The sequence below is a fragment of the Plodia interpunctella genome, chromosome 8 (genome assembly GCF_027563975.2).
Source record: "Plodia interpunctella isolate USDA-ARS_2022_Savannah chromosome 8, ilPloInte3.2, whole genome shotgun sequence".
Classification (NCBI taxonomy): Eukaryota; Metazoa; Arthropoda; class Insecta; order Lepidoptera; family Pyralidae; genus Plodia; species Plodia interpunctella.
The window spans coordinates 5,763,845-5,781,204 of NC_071301.1; the positions used below are offsets into that span (position 1 = coordinate 5,763,845).

Genomic DNA, 17,360 nt, shown 5'->3' on the forward strand with positions numbered 1-17,360 from the left:
TTGTGACATGCTTAGATGATAGAGATGGGTCAGATCTCATGTAGTACTCTTTTGGTGTACATACAGACCAATAAGAAAATGTATTAAAAAAATTATATTTTTAATGTTTTTTTTTTCCTTCGAATATGAAATTTGTCAAGAAAACGAGGGACGGCAAAGGGTCAGAAAGGACGAGCCGCATACTACGCTGAAAAACTAATTCAATATAACCCAACTCAATGTCATACCAGTAAGTTTATCAAAATATTGACTCCCTTGAATGTCTTAATATTTATATTCCTTACATTTTACACAGAAAATTTCATTCAATGTCATTTTAGATATTTTTTTTTTCTGATTTTAAATATTGGTAGGTAAAACACAGTGTAATCTGCAAAGTTAGTTTGCAATAATAAATATGAACAGATAGGTAAGAAAGTTACCCAAGTATGAATTGAAAAATATTGCCACTTTTAGTGAAAAGTTTTTTGTGCGTCGTCATGCAAACAATTTTGTCTCAAATTTGGCAAGTGCCTGTGTATGCGGTTGAAAGCCGGATGGGCGGTAGTTCGATGTTTGTTCTCAGTTTAGCTTCTATGTGCTTTGGGGATCACGTTTAATAGAAGCAGCTGTTGCTTTCAGACCCCAATTGTTAGGCCAAAGTAGTTTGTGTACTAATAACTCAGTGCGGTCACTAATATGGCGAGGATCTGAGAAAACTTGTCAAACTTGTGAAAACTTTGCACGGATTGTTTCGTATTCATGTTATGATAATCAATTTAAGTAATACAGTTTGGGATATTCAAGGAAATAGGATGACCCGTCATAAGATGACCACGGATCAATGCTTTAATGCAAAATTTTTCAAAATTCATCTTCGGATCATAATATTCAACACTTACATAGGTATAGGAAACAAAACACATACAGTGCTTATTAGGATGTAAGAAAAGTTACTTTACTTCAGTTATCTGATATTTGTTTCATGATTTTAGAATGGAAAGTAATTGATTGAAATTACCTTATATACAGTAGGTATATACAGATACTTAACGTCTCCTCTATTTTTCTGGATTATTAAATCATCAATAAAACAAGGTACCTACCTGTGTAAAATTAAATTGTATGTAAATTAAATACCAGGTTTGGTCTCATTGATGATTAGCTTGTGGAATGACTCAGTGAACAAATAATTTCCAGAGTATATTTTAATCGAGATTGATGTTGTGTGAATGGGTAAAGCTGCTATAATGTGACGTGAAATCTTATTAACTGCACTGAATGTATGTCAACAAAACATTTATATGTATTTTTTAACACCGACTAAGTATGTAATTTATAGATAGTCAATTAATTATTAGATTTAAATAATTCTTTAATAACTACCAGAAACTATCAGAGTAACATTATCGCTGCAAAATGTAAACGTGCACATTGCACTTACATCTATCTCTTCACAATACCTAATTTTATATGCACCAATGTAATACTAATATTGGTATATACTGACGAGATTACCAATATTCCTGACCTATCTGAGCGATGGGATTTGTTCAGTATTTACCTTGCAACACCTCTACACCTGCAACAGGCTTTCATCACGTTTCCGGTTTGTGTCAACGTTTACAGACATGGATTTACTGTGTAACTAGTTATTCTATTTGTTTCTCTCTCTCATCACATTGTTATCCCGGTAGTCGGAGCCTAGGGTCCGCTTTTCTACATTTTCGTCTTTATTTCGTTGTCGACATCCTTGGTTGCTATTTCTTGATAAAAAATGGATAGCCAATTTTTTTTCCTATGATCACATTACCGATTAATTACTTAAAAAATAATTGCTTTCCGATAACACATTTGATGGGTTGCCGTTTCTTTTCCGTCCATTTTTCTAGCCGCATCATGTTATACGCATATAAATTCAGTTCATACCTATTTTTCATAAATACATTTCTTTTCACACTTTTTATCTTCTTCTTCTTGAGTCGATATAGCAAACAAATTATATTAATTTAGTCCAGTACGTAGCCACGTCAATTGCCTTGTCATTGGCCTCATAAAGATCTGTTATCATTTTCATCAGAACTTTGATAAATAGTACGGTGCTGGCTGGTATACTGACTGTGTAGCATCGTGAAAAATAACATTGAGAGGGATAACACTTGATCCCGATTGAATTTCTGACAGGATAATTCAAATTGTTTCCGCTGTTTGTCTAAAGTCATTGCCGAACGAGGCTGGCCTCGTTCGGCAACTGGTCTGGACCAGTGAGTTCCATTCCATTATTTTTGAATTGGAATTTGTAATTTACAAAATCATCAGTACTGAATTACTATAACAGTATAGATAGATAGGTACATAGTTTTTTTTCATTCCCCTTGAATGAAACATGAGCTAATTGTTGACTATCACACCATTGTTGCGCTACTGGTCCGTATGTATTAAATATAAATTCGAAAATCTTATGAAATCCTATAAAATACTTACTTTGCATACTGGGTAGCAAAAATTTACATACCAACATGTGGCTTTTTGAAGTTTACGAAACGCGTACCGAAGATATTTTACATACATTTTCAACCATACTTTCAAATAATAAAGTAACATTGTTTAATTATGAATATTGGTAAATACAATGGGTACATAAATGAAATGTGTTATCGATGTTCTCGTATTTATGAGATAAAGGGATTAAAGCCTAAAAATTCAGCCACTGTGAGTCTCTTAAACAGTTTCAGCTACAAAATGGCTTAAAACATGGCCACAAATCACATTTCACGCGCTTTGTTTTTGCGTTTGAATGAACCTCGACCGCACCACAAATTTTGTTAATTTTTTTTTTCTCTTATAACGCGTAATCACAACCTACATTTAATTAATAGTTTAATACCGTAAAATTTATATTTAATATTAATGTATTTAATAAAACAAAAATAAATAAATACATCGTTAACCATACCTCATAAGAATCATGCAAAATATATAGACACTTAAAACATGGTTAAGTTGCGTAATTGAGTAGTATGTAGGCATTTTTAATGTTATTATCAGTTTACCTTGGACATTCGGAAGGCAATATTATGCTTTAATTAAAATTACTTACGAACTTAAAATCGTGTTTCGATTTTCGGGTTTCATTTATCATCGGGTCGTTCGGAACTAGAAAACCGCAGTGTAGCGTTACATTGTATTAACAATGCTATTGTATTAATGCAGGGGATAAAAAATCTGCAAAATATGGCTTCCCACCACCCCGTGCGCCCGTGAATGTTTTTTTGTGGATTTATTTTCAATTTTCATAAAACAAAGCTACGTACTAGAAGGGTATGTTGTGTAATCTATATTCTTGGGTCTGGGTATTCATCATACGAACAAAGAAATGAATGATCAATTTTAGAAAGGTGATAAGTAGGTAGGTACCTACTTATCACCTTTCTAAACTTAAACATAAAAATACAATGTGTATCTAAAACACACTGTTTTTTAGATACACATTGTATTTTTTTTATCCTATATAAAGAAAAACGTTTTAAAATATTTGCGAAAAGGTGACTAGATGGCGAAGGTTAATAAAAGTTCTCACAAAGGCAAAGGCTTGTGGTGAATACCCTGTTGGTATTAAAGCACTTGTGGTTTAAGCTCATATGAGCAACATTCCTCATGCAATACTTATGTAAATAAAACAGACTTCAAAAAGTTACCTACTTTTAATTTATTGACAAAAGTAAATATAGGTTTACTGAACTAGGAGAGCGTTATTATAATCGTTTCAAATAATATGCAAGTGTATTTTATATAATTCAAGTTGAGATCTGATATCGAGTAGGTACATAAGATTGCTGAGAGTGAGTCAAATAAATTTTCCCATTCGAACATATTATTATATTTTCAATCGGACCGGGAATCGTTTGTACAAATATGACAATATCTACTACGAACAAGTCTGCACATCTTACGGATAGGCTTTTCAATCAAGTTGGAAAATGCATTCATGGGTGACTGGTCTACAATCTAACTACGTTGTGGTTCCGAGGGCCGAACTCGACTAGTGCTTCGCTATGCTGTGCTAACTGAAGTTAAGTTTCAATAAACCAAGAGAATTTCATTTGTCAAAAATTACGAATTTCTATTGGTTTAGGTCGCCCCAGCCCCAGCTGGGTAGGTAGGTAGTAGGCTGGTAGCGCCCAACCAACACCTATACAATATTTCTCAGTTTCTCATTTAGACTACGGACTTCCTGATTAAGCAGAATCTTTGATATTTACTTATACACTTCTCTGATAATAATGCTATGGATTTAGAATAACTTTGATCCAAAGGTTTCAATAGTTATATTCAAATATTTGATTACTTAGTCTTAAAATTAAAGATGTTTATTACTGATATACGTTTTTGAATTTTTTTGCGCCGCTTCTTCACCGCTTCGCTTTTTGGAAATAGACTTAGTTTAAGTAAATTTTTGACGTCAATCAGTGATGTATACGTATCATCCTAAACTGAAAAAAGAATTGTGATGAAAGAATCACAGTCGATAAATTTACGTTTATGTTGTTTAAGTACTTTACGTACTTATAACAACGTGACATAACTTTTTTTTCTCTTATTTAGCTAGAGGTGTGTAGGTACTAGGTATGACTATACCTATGTAAATACGAGTATGAGGCCAATGTAATATATACCTAACTACGAGAGAAAAATATATTACTTACTGTACTCGTAAAAAATAGATTAGTCATGAGTTCGAGCGATGTGTAAACTAAGTATAACCATTTACAATAAACCTTTAATTATGTCAAAAAGTTGCGGCGCGGTCGTATTTTCAAGAAGTTGGTGCGATACATTTCTCTCGTTGGCAAAGTGTCGTCGGCAAAAACAAGGTGAACCGTAACGGATCGTCCAAGTTCCTCCTACCGGCGAGAACATAATTGCTTTGCTTTTTCCCCAATTTTATGGCAACACCAAAATTTATTTTCTTAGTAACCGCTACGTTTTTCGCTTGTTTTCCAATGTCAACTTTATTTATTACTTAATTACTCAGCTGCGGTTTTTGCTTTTCAAATTACATTGGAATGACCCAGTTATTTCGCAATGTGACAGATTTATTAACAAAGCACATAGATACAAGATTGACAGACATTTTTTCATTCGCAATTTCTGTTAACAATACTTTCGTTTCTGATTCGAACAGGGTAGTTGCCATCAAGTCAAATCAGATTTTTTTTTATGTGTCAAAACAAAATATATATATATATATATATATATATATATATATGGGGGCTTCTTGTATGACAATGGACACAAGTGACGTCACAAATGTTGAAACAAAAATAATGTATAATTGTACTTTAATTAGAACAAAATATACTTAATGTCAAAGGCTAAGTAAGTAACTTACTTAGCTTTGTCCTTTTAAACACTCCCTTCCCATTCATCATTCATTGATTTGATGATTGATTTGACATGATTTGACATGATTTTCCTTTACCCAACACTTTTAACTTCAATATTTAGCGTTTTTTAATAGTATACTCTTCATCCCGGCTATGTACAATATCTTAGTATGTTCAAACCAAAAATACAGAGAACGAGCTGGCGTAACCAAATAAGATAGAATTTCTATCAAATTTCCGGTGTATCACATACAAAACGGCGGAGACAGGCGTGGCATAACCGGGCACACGACGAGGGCCTATGATTTTAGCATTCTGTTCCGTCTCTTTTCGTGTATTTCTACTTAATACGTGTCTCCATCTTGTATGAGCGTGACGAATTTTTACAATCTTCTCTGTCTACGGTTCAAGCAAACAAAAATATTCTTTTGATAAAGATGTACATGGGAAACAAATTTTTGATTATGTTAACTAGGTACTAGATTTATTATGTGTATATCGAAAATTGGTATCTTCCTATTCATTAAAAAGTGCTGGCGTCATCCTCTGAATTTAATAGGTATTTTCGGACAATGCTTTGAAAGTTTTTGTTAAAGACAGCCTCGGCTATCTGGCCCCACTCCAAATGACCGCTTTCTAGTTTTTATCAGGGCTAAATTATTATAGTCATTAATTATGTAAGTAAATAATGATAATTTAATAATGTCTTTCTATAAAAAAAAACTTAACTAGTGTAGCGTTTATTGTTAATATATTTTCATTGATTTGCTAAGTTTAGATGGAATATATGGCAAAGGTAGGTAAATAATGTATAATTATTTACATTACATGAAGAATCCTAAAGTAAGTACATAATGTAATATTATACGGGAGTTTGTACTCCCGTATAATATTACATTATGTACTATGTTTTATGTGAAGTTGTCTTCACATAGGTCAAAAGTTTATACTTACATCTTCGTAATAGACAACAGAGGTATAAATTTGAATTTCAAACTCAGAAAAAGAAGCCGAGAAGGAGTATTCGGTTTCTACGTAGGCATTGAAAGTACTTCAAACGTAATTCTAATGATCTGATATCAGTAGCGTATAGGGAAAATAACAGAAATCCAATACGTGCTTGCAGTGGAATCCGAAAATCCGGTAAAAAGCTTTTAAAGCAAAATGGAACAACAGTAGTTACCATTCGGTTTAAAAGCTTTCCGGGCGCACGGTTCCTTCTTTCCTTCGTCTATATTTTAACTTTTGAACTTCCAACACGCTTCGACTAACAATTAATGGTTCGTGCATCTTACTTCTTGTTTGACAAATTAATAGCCTTTTAGTTTCTTCCTACAAGCGCAGTATCCCAGATTTACATTTTGCGCGAACAAATTTTCTATCTTGAGATTTTTTCATAATTTAATTTTCAATGCAAATTAGACATTAAATAATTCATTGTGCATTTTATTATATTAGTGACTTTCTGAATGAGCGAGTTCCGATACTAGTAAATGACCTCTAAACGTAACGCCTCGAACATTTTGTAAAAGGGGCTCGCCCCGGCTTCGCTCGTGTAAAAACATAATAAACTATACCCCTAAACCTACACAGGGAATCACTATCTAATGGTGAAAATCGCATGAAATTCCGTGTTTCTGAATTCATCGCTGTTTATATCGGAAAGATGCGACAGAGAACTTATTACTTTGATAATAATATTATGTAAAGATAAGATAGGATATAGCAGCCTCAAAGGTAAGTTTCCCAGAAACTGTCAAACAATATTTATGTTAAATAAGGGAAACACACTATACACAAATGCTAGGCACAAAAATCTTCAGCTAAAAGCTGTTTCCCTTATTATTAAATTTATTACTGCTTAGTTGAAGATGATACGATACTTATTAAACTCATATTTTCCTATATGAAACCTCCGGGTGTTCTTCACGGCGTATAACAAGATAAGGTAATGCGTTATAAATGTCTCATGTAACGATAATGGTGTGTACGCACATTTCAGAAAAATGTGATATAGATTGATACGTATAAATTATAATTGACCAACCAAAATATATGAGAATCTAACTGAACAGTAACTGTAATAATTAAAGTACTTTATAAAAGGTAATGCCGTTTCAATGTCCCTGACAAAATGTTTGGACAATTTCATGATGTGTCTATTGATACCTAGTTAGGCGTCAAAGGATGATAAATGAGAGAGGATTTCAATCGTATTATTAGTAAACATATTTTTGGCTCTTGCTAAACATACAAATTTTATATTTTTTAGTTTATGAACAAAGTTGATTTTAAGTTGAACAACTGAATAAGTTACAGAGTCAGGATCCAATCTTCTTTAAATAATACCGACGTTAAACCCGCTTGACAAGGGTTGCGTTATGGACTTGGACATTCTGTCGTTTATGGATTCATATTTAAAGGCTACAGTTTGAGTGAAACAGCCCATTGAATAGATTTTAATATCTGGAAGAATTCTAAACAATAACAAATGTGATTGGTATGAGATGTGGCATTGTGGAATAAAATGTTACATTAATAAAAAGAATATTGTGATAAAGGATCGTACATTTTTCATCAACTGATCGCTCAATTTGTAAGAGAGAGCAAGAACATTTAACAATTCTTGCTAAAGATTAATTTCAATGTTTGCTCAGATTTTTTTATCTAAGTCTACTACACATTCACGGAAATTTCTGAATAAAATTTACGCCACAATCTGTTGTATGTTCTTCTCTAAGCAAATATCATTACAATTCGCCTAGTGATTGAAGTATCAATTTAAACTTTGCATTTATAATCCACCAAATTAGGAAGATCTGAAGGCACTTTGATTCATTAATTATGTGTTTTCTTTTGGTTTGATCCTAAGTAACTTTAATTGCCTTTTCTGTAGATTTTGCATCAGATTTTAATTGAAAACTGACGGACTCGTCTCATAAATTAAACATACCTAAAAGTGGAACAAAATTACGGATCTTCTTCATAAATTTTCATTCTTTAACCTCGATCTATATCTGCAGTGCTAAATCACTATCAAAATACGCAAGCCAGCTAATTTAGGTAAAATTCCCACTAGTATATTCAATGGTAAATGGGATCAGACTATATTTCTGTGAAGATCTATGGATCATTAATCATCTAAGTAAATACATATTTTGACCTAAAGTGCCAAATATTATGTTTTAAGAGTAGCTGAACCACTTAGCTTCTTGGGATCTCTACTTTATTCACATAAGTAAAATTAGAAAATGAGAACTAATAGAGATACTCATTGAAGACTGGGAAATTGATATAAAACTTTATGGAAGTTGGAGTGAGTATGAACTTAAATATTTCTAGAACGAATTAAATATATATCTTACTAATATTATAAATGTCAAAGTGTATGATGATGCATGTGTGTATGTTTGTTAATCTTTCACGCATAAGATGGATTGTTATAAATATTTGATACACGGGTAGAATATACCCTAAAATAACACTTATGGTAATTTTTAACCCCAAATTCATAAGGGAGCGAAACTCCGGGTTGCAACTAGCACAATATAATTTGAAAACAGATATTCTGTATGTGGCAAGGGTATTCAGATGTCTAAAGTTTTTATAGATTTGGGCATTTTGTTTAGGCAAGCGCTGTGGCTCTATCAAACCAATGGATAGCTTAGGCAATTTGTCTGTAATGCTAATTTGTTGTCATATTTAGCGGGTAAGTGTCGCAATAAATGTCATGCAGGGTGAAATTTACACTGCTGGTGCTAGCAGTTCCGCTATAGCCGGTAACCGCCGTTTTATTTGTGTTTTAAATATACTAGCTTTTATCTGCGGCTTCACCCGAGTTGTTTGGATTTCGCGTATTTAAACCTTCCGGAATAAGTTGTCGAAATGTTGGTTAAAATAAACTGCTTAAAAATCCGTTTCGTGATTTAAAAGAAGAAAGCCGAGAAACAGACTTCGTTTTATAATGTTGTGATGAAAGGTTTTTCTTCGTCAGCCACAAAAAGTTCCACTGCTGGATATAACCGCTCCAAATAATACAGAATATATTATTTGGAGAGGCTATATTCAATATATCACTTCAGTATATCAACATATCAATCAAGTTGATATATATGTGTATACTTAAACAGAAAAATGTTGACTACAATATAATGGAAGCATTTAGCAAAACACTCAATTTAAAACGTTGTTTGCGTAATTTTCGCCAGCTGTATAGATAGTCAACACATTATAACGTAATGTAACATCAACATAAACAAAAAGAAAAACAAAAGTAAATTAACTGCTGAGCTGGCAACATAGAATGCATTTTAGTCTTGTCTAAAAACAAGATATTTTGCCTTCCTTCCTGTAGCGCATATAAAGCGAAAATAAAAAGATTCGTTAAACGTTTAATGTGCACTGTAACGTTAGAGAATCAAAAGTTTCAGTGCACATTCTGAAATTTTATTCGGCTTCCGCTAAATGATAATTATGCATAAATAACATTTGCTTTGATGTCCGTCTGATTCTTCCTTGATGATTAATTAAGAAAAAATGATAAAAAACACGATGCGATCTGAGGATGGGGCCTAGCACAGGTTCCTATAGGAACCTATTTCAGGAACTAGCCTCTAAACGAAGATGAACTCATTCATAGCAATAGGCAGACTTGACAATTATTAGCTATAAGACTCACCTCAATTTATCTTACCTATGTACCTAATCAAATGACGAAATATCTGGTAAGTGGTTGCTATGTCACTCTTTTTCGTGGAATAGGGTCGTTGAGCGCCGATAGTTATTTATAGGTGATCGATTCATCACTCGGATTAGTCCGATCATATTTCTTATCTATCTGAAAGTAGATTTATACTTTTTATCCATTGATATACACTTAAATACCGAAGTGACCCTATGTCGAGCAAGATAGGTACTTACCTATCTTGCTCGATAAGTACTTACTTATGAGGGTTTCAGAGGGTTACTAGTTTACCAAGTTTAGTCACTACTATTTTAGTGAAAGGTCAGACTTATAAACTTCGGCTTCTTCCACTGAACAATGGAGTATAGGCTTTACGGTCGAGGTTTAAAATCAAATGTGAACAAAAAAATTGCAAGCACAACAAAATATTTTCTTTTGTCCTCTTAAAAGTACCTATGCAAATAGAGCTTGCGGACCGCGGTTGTAACTCACTGGTTGGCACGCGGGCAGCAGCTAGCTTCTATGATTTGTTGCACACCCCTGTATTTCCGACAACTGGCTTTTTCGAATCTCATTCCAGTATATTCCGTATATTCCTACCATTCCAGTTATGAATTTTGGGTTACAGGTACTAATTATGTGCCAAGACCAATCACTTAATTGATTGACGAAGGTCAAGTGATCTGTCGGAATTATCACTATGGTTTTAGAACAATAATTACCTATATGAACTACCTACTTACTTAATAATTAAAAGTAGCTGTGAATGATTATATATCAAACCGTTTTCGACATTACAATATAAAAGCCAAATATAGCTTGCAGGTAGTTTTGCACATCAAATAAAACAATCGTATACTTAAAACTAGAAAAAAATGCGGAAAAGGCGGGTCTTATTGCTATGAATAAACTTGACAGATACCTCAAAATGGCAATTTTTATTAGGCAATGAATAAATCAAATGAATAAACCAATCACTTCATTTGTAGAACTGTCATAGTACTCATACCCTTTGGCACACACATTAATTTGTTTTACGATATTAGGTTCCGTAGTATATGGAATATACAGAGTAAATTACGGACTATTTTTGAACATTTATATTAATAAATTCATTTCAGAACATTTATATTAGTAAATTCACGGACTATTTTTGAACATTTATATCTTTAAATGTATCTAGGTATATTTTTTCGTGGCGTTCTTCGAAGCGTCTGATATTTAACGCCTAAGGAACCAACGGGGAAAACGCTCAAATAAGAGATAGAGAGAGAAAGGAGAATTATGGAAAATGAAACGGGAAAGGTTTCATTTAGTGTTGTAAATTAAACTGTTGTGGGTTTCTTCTTCATTCCATTACAGTGACACAGGTGTTTAGTATGCAAATTCGTAAAGTCTATAGCGCGCGCCGCTATCGAAGTAAATATTCATGCTTAGTTAGCTGTTAGCGCTTGATGGTTTGGGAATAGCTAATAATAATGGTCAGTTTTGGTTGCAGTGAAGAATTCATTCATAAGAATGAGTGCCATAATAATATGCCACTTTATTAGTGATCAAAATCACGATCGTTTTGTATTACGTAATTAATAGATAATTAAGTATCTGCTTATACAAATAAAATTGATCGCGTTACATACTTCTAGTTATCCAGTTTTGTTGTTTTAATAGTTACATATACTATACTATAATACGATACTAAGTTTATATTTTTTCTATTACCTAGGTACATACTCTGTGTTTTGTAAACACAGAGTAAGTAGGTATAGGGTCGTATATAAAACCCATAATGTAATTTAAAAAACACAGATCGATTATTTTTGATCAAAAATTCCAAAATCCAGAAAGCCAGAAACCAGAATCAGTTTTAATTAGCCGCTCCAATCCGATAGCAGTATTCTACATTATGGCACTGGCCGAAACCGCAGCGCAGCAGGAAATGCCGGCATTAATCACTGGGCATTGAAATTACACAAACCAATTTCGTACTAACGACACGTACTGTGAAACTGGATGGAAATTCATATCTGCCGATAGTTTTGGCCAGGTCGATTCATATTCTAGTGGTAGTACTCATTAAAGAGAAAATACACTTGAAATTAATTTTCATTGAAAAAAAAACACAATTACAGTTCTAAAATGATGTTATAGTAGGTGCAGCAGCGACCGATAACCGATTCTACGTTTTCTGTGGAATTCCATAGAAGTTACTCGTAAGTTCAATAAAAATCAACGGGTTGATGTCCGTTTTACACAGGCAATTCAATTCATATATCGAATGTAAATTTGACACATCTATATAAAGTACGTAAGGTACTAAGTATTAATTAGACTGTAACCTAAATAGTGGTCTTTTGTCTAATTCTCAGACAAATTTTTACTTTGTTGATATAGCTTTGAATTATATTACTGAACAAATATGAAGAACGTAATAAATAGTCCAAAATTGTTTTACTGCGACGGCAGACAGGTGCGAAAGGCTGGAACTTTGAATCAAAATTATATTAAAAGGTTGACTTTGGCATGATGTCGCCAGGAATGCTTGCTTACGACGCCATCGTTTTAAATTACCTACCTACTTCGTATAACCGTGCCACTTCTCACTTGCTGGCTGGGGACAAGTAAATTAATTACATGTGTATTATACCTATAATAATAAAATAATTTCTACGCATTTTTATTCCCCCCAAACAAGAGACTATATTACAGATTTTCTTCAAGCTACTTATACTCGTAGGCTTGCTGTTTTAAAGTGAACTAAAATGTACGAAGTGATTTGGCTAGAATAGAATGCGATCCTGTGACCTTTCTATCAGATATATAGCCCTAGGCGGGCTAATAAGAAAAAGTTTTAGATCCTATTAAGTAGATCCTTTCTGTTATCCATTTAGCTACACAATTTTCTCATCGAGAAATCAGCCGCTAGCTGTAGCTTAACCTACCACTAAAATCTGTAAGCCTTTTAACTAGGTATGTATGTATAGTAATACATACCTAGCTTGATTCAAGGAAATTCATCATAGTCATAGATGTCCTCGACATGTGTGTGATGTTCCACATAGGTGCCAACATCATGATCGATTGTCTGTTCGATTCAGGCACCAGAACGATCTTAAATTCTAGATAAAGTTGCTAGACAATAAATATAGTTTGTAAATAGTAATTTAATGGTAATACTTTTTCAAAATATCCTTTAAAAATGCCTAGAATTATCCTGGAAACACCTTCACAAGAATCGCACTTACATTCCCGCTTCAAAGAAAGCATCTCCATTCTTTCTTCAATTTCTCTATTAAATTTCAGTCTTTGGTAACATATTAAATAAGAATTCAAAAGTTCAGCTATTTGATAAACAAGAAACTGCAACGCTAGTATCGACATTTAGGTAGGTATGCATGAATTTCTGTAATCGAAGGTACTTACGTGTATGGAATATTAACAAAGCAGCGTCTCTATGTTCCATACTTTGTGATGTCGATATACGTTTTTGCATATAATTCGTTCTCACCCCACTATATAAGTATAACCAGATAAAAAAATGCACTGCAAGCTCGAAGTCATTCAAAACACAATTTTAGTTTACCTATATCCAAACAAACACAACACTAATAAGTACAGAAAATCAATAAAATAATAAAGGAATTTACTGAGAGGATTCAAACTACCTAATTAGGACTTAAGTATCTATCTAGATCTCTTATTTCCATATGAGATCTAGATAGATACTTAAGTCCTAATTAGTTGACCCATCTTCGGAGAAAATAGCACAGTCAGCGCAGTGCTCTCTGGGGCGAGCTGATCTCGAGGCCGGCTACAAGAGTAGGTGGATATAGAGTACACGCGGCTAACAAGCCCCGCAGGCCCTCCACGGAATCTCGACTCGGCTCCTTCATGTTATTGTTGAGCCACAATTAGGCGAATGCTACACTCTAGAACTTTTTGTAAGAGGAAGTATTCAATTCACGACAATGTTCGCGTAATTACAACCAATTCCATTTGGAAATCTTGATAAAGCAATAGCAAGATTGAAAGGTGGGTACAATGTTATTTTTAACAGATTTTCAATTTGTGTTTAAAAGTTCATGTTTAGTAGGTACTAATAAAATGTATCTTTGTATATAGGTATGCCGCTTATAACTTACTACGTACTTACTTACTACGTGATTAGTGATTAGTTTTATTATGTGATATCTAAAATAGAAAACACTTTAAGCTAAATAACAATTGTATTTACAACTTTTTACAATAACGTCAGTCGATTACCTACTCAAGCACAATATTTTCTTGAAAGCTTTTCTAAAATCTAAATTGAATATAGTGTATATGATTGGGTTAACTGTAGAATTTAAATAACCAAGCCAAGTAATGAAATTAATTAATCTGTTGCTTGGGCAACAATAGGGACAAAACGGTAAAATGACATACATCAAGAAAAATGGTAGCCAGCAAAAGACAAAAACGCCCATTATGATCCCGAGGGTTCGCGCCGCGCGTCGTTCTTTGGACAGTGATATTTTTTGTTTCTGTTCTATAAACTGATGCACCACGTCATCACTTTTCCCAACATTGGCCAACAATGGTTTTTCATGCTTCTTTCTTCTGTGAGTTATCTTTTTAATCGATCCCACCACTTTGGTCGTGTAGCTATCGCCATTGCTAGGCGACACTTCAGATTGTAGCTGCTTCATATTAGACTCGATCCTCTGCCTAGACACAGGGTCATGCAATAAGAGCAAAGGCATAAAAAAGTTTTTCTTAATGTCGTTGAACGCCCTTCTTTGCCTATTTAGGCTTTCACCACTATCAGAATCATTGTCAGTGTCTTCCTTATTCTGACTATCATCTGCATTTTCAATTTTCGTTTCTGGTTTCTGGATCCTAGCTGCTAAGGTCCGACGCCTTAATCTTTGCTTTGCAGCCATGTATATTTTAATGTACACTATGGTCATTATAAATAAAGGAATAAAGAATGATCCAAGAGAAGAATATACTACATAACCGGGTTCAGATGTGAGTTGGCAAGGTGTTTCTAACGTAAACTCATCTGGCCAATCATTCCAGCCCAGTAATGGTGGGGAACTTATAATCAACGATAATATCCATACTCCCGCAATTTGAACTATTACCCTTTTCAACGTTCTTTTGTTGGCATAGTTTATGGGATCAGTAATCGCCCAATATCTGTCGAGAGCTATCGCACAAAGGTTCAGTATTGACGAGGTGCAGCTCATAATATCGCAAGTAAGCCACATCTTGCACAAATGCTTTCCCCAGTACCATCTGCCTAAAGTCGAGTATGCGACGTTGAGTGGCAACACCAAGACCGCCACAGCTAGATCCGCGGCAGCTAACGACACTATAAAAAAGTTTTGAACAATTCGTAATGGTTTATACGTAAAAACCCCAAGTATTACTAAGATGTTTCCAAAAATTGTCCCCAATATTACTAAGGTTAGCACTATTATCGTAGTCGCTGCTTCCCACTCTGGTACTGCAATATCTAGTCCAAAGCTTGAGTTATACAGCACGCCACTTGAAACAGGACACGACGAAATGGTAACATTTGAATTATCTAATTCCGAGATAGTCGAGTTTGCCTTTTCGTCAAATTTGACAGTAAAGTTGTAAAAGTAATATTCCATAATATCTTCAGTCATCGCATTGGTACTGAATGTTCAAGTCATCGCGAGAAATAATTATTTTAGATAACATAAATTGAATTTATCTGAAACAAGAAGAAAACGTTTATTAGAATGAGATATACTCGTACTTATACTATTATTATTATGGTACTTTTTCATTACAGAACAATACTTAAAAACTTTTTTTATATTTACATAAGTTACTTACGTAAACACTTAAGTTTGATGTCAAAAGGAAAAACAACGTCAAAAGCAAAGTTTTAAGACGTATAAATATTAAGCCTTTGTTAACTTGGAAGTTATTTCTTTGTGTTATAATATTTACATTTACAAAAGCTTGTCTCTATCAAGAATAGCTAAAAATATTTTTTGTGTCTACTCACCATATAGTGTCGCATAACTCCCACATCATAAACTTTACTGTACATACTAGACATTTCTTCAAAGAATTGACTTTGGAATTTTCTAGGTTATTAAAGCGCGGGAAAGTTAGCCTCCCATCTAGACGAGTTACCTCAGACTGAAAAGTCATCGCGAGTTTTCTGCGACTGCAGTCGGATCTCCACGAATTCAGTGACTGATGAACCTACTTCAGGCATACATACAACACACTTTCACGATTCTAGAACGTGTTACATTTTTTAAAGGTTTATGTTTTCTGACCGTTTCACCAATTTGACGCACCGAATTTTATCTATTTAATACTAATATATGTAGAAAAATTCAGCCCACATAGACTGACTTTTTATTAATTTATTTTTATTGTTTAAAACAACATTTAGATAATACACTAATATGTATTCTCTGTTATCCTGTAAACTACAATAAAGAGAAGTACTTTTCTAAATCTTATCTTATGATAGAAACGAACATGTAGCCGGAAACATGAACATGTGTAAGCGTTTGCATTCTACGATAACGACGGTGGATGAAAGTATCACTTTACAGATATATGCATCGTTTTTAACCCCCGATGACCTTCCAAGGATTTAAGGTATCGGTGTATCTGTATGTCTGTCCATGGGATCGTAGCAGCCAGAATGAACCGATTTTGGTCTGTTTTTTTTTTACTTGTTTTTCACTATGTTTGGAAAATGTTTGTTCAGCCCCGTTTAGAAATCGTCAACTCTTCTACCGGAATCTTAACATTCTAACTTAGTTTTTACATATTATTATATTATCGAAGGTGTGCAAGACTAAAATCAAATAATATGTAATCTCGTTCCAATCCAAGTCATCTTTAAATAAGTACTTACGTACTTATATATTTAATAGTATTTTGTTTGTTTTTATCTCCAAATACTTAAATTAAACTATCTATACCAATCTCACCTTTCATCACGAAAAATAATTATAATATGAGTGAGAGAAAATTGAGAAATAATTACATTACCTTAGTTATGTAAATATATGAAAAGTAAATACCAACTAAATAACTGACGAATTACTCTACGATTCGTAGCATCGTAGATGAGTCTACAAACCAACGCACAACGAGACATGGAAAAGCTACGAATTCAGCTCGTGCTTGCTACGCTTTTTTGTAGCATTTTTAATGTTATAAACATAGCTGCCACTAAATTATACTTAGAGTGATTCCGAAAAAGCTTATACTATAAGTAAGTTCATGTAACTATTCTTAGTTACGTGAACTTACTTATAGTATAAGCA

The 17,360-nt window shown here is 33.5% G+C and overlaps 1 protein-coding gene across 1 annotated transcript; it reads right to left on the minus strand.

Moving 5' to 3' along the window:
• Window positions 1-14,286: 14,286 nt before the first annotated feature.
• On the minus strand, window positions 14,287-16,183 carry LOC128671869 (tyramine/octopamine receptor-like). Its single transcript, XM_053748689.1, has 2 exons — window positions 16,073-16,183; window positions 14,287-15,772 (listed from the first exon to the last, which is right to left on the minus strand). Exon 2 carries the CDS (start codon window positions 15,702-15,704, stop codon window positions 14,307-14,309), a length of 1,398 nt encoding a protein of 465 aa, XP_053604664.1. The 5' UTR covers window positions 15,705-15,772; window positions 16,073-16,183; the 3' UTR covers window positions 14,287-14,306.
• Window positions 16,184-17,360: the final 1,177 nt, after the last annotated feature.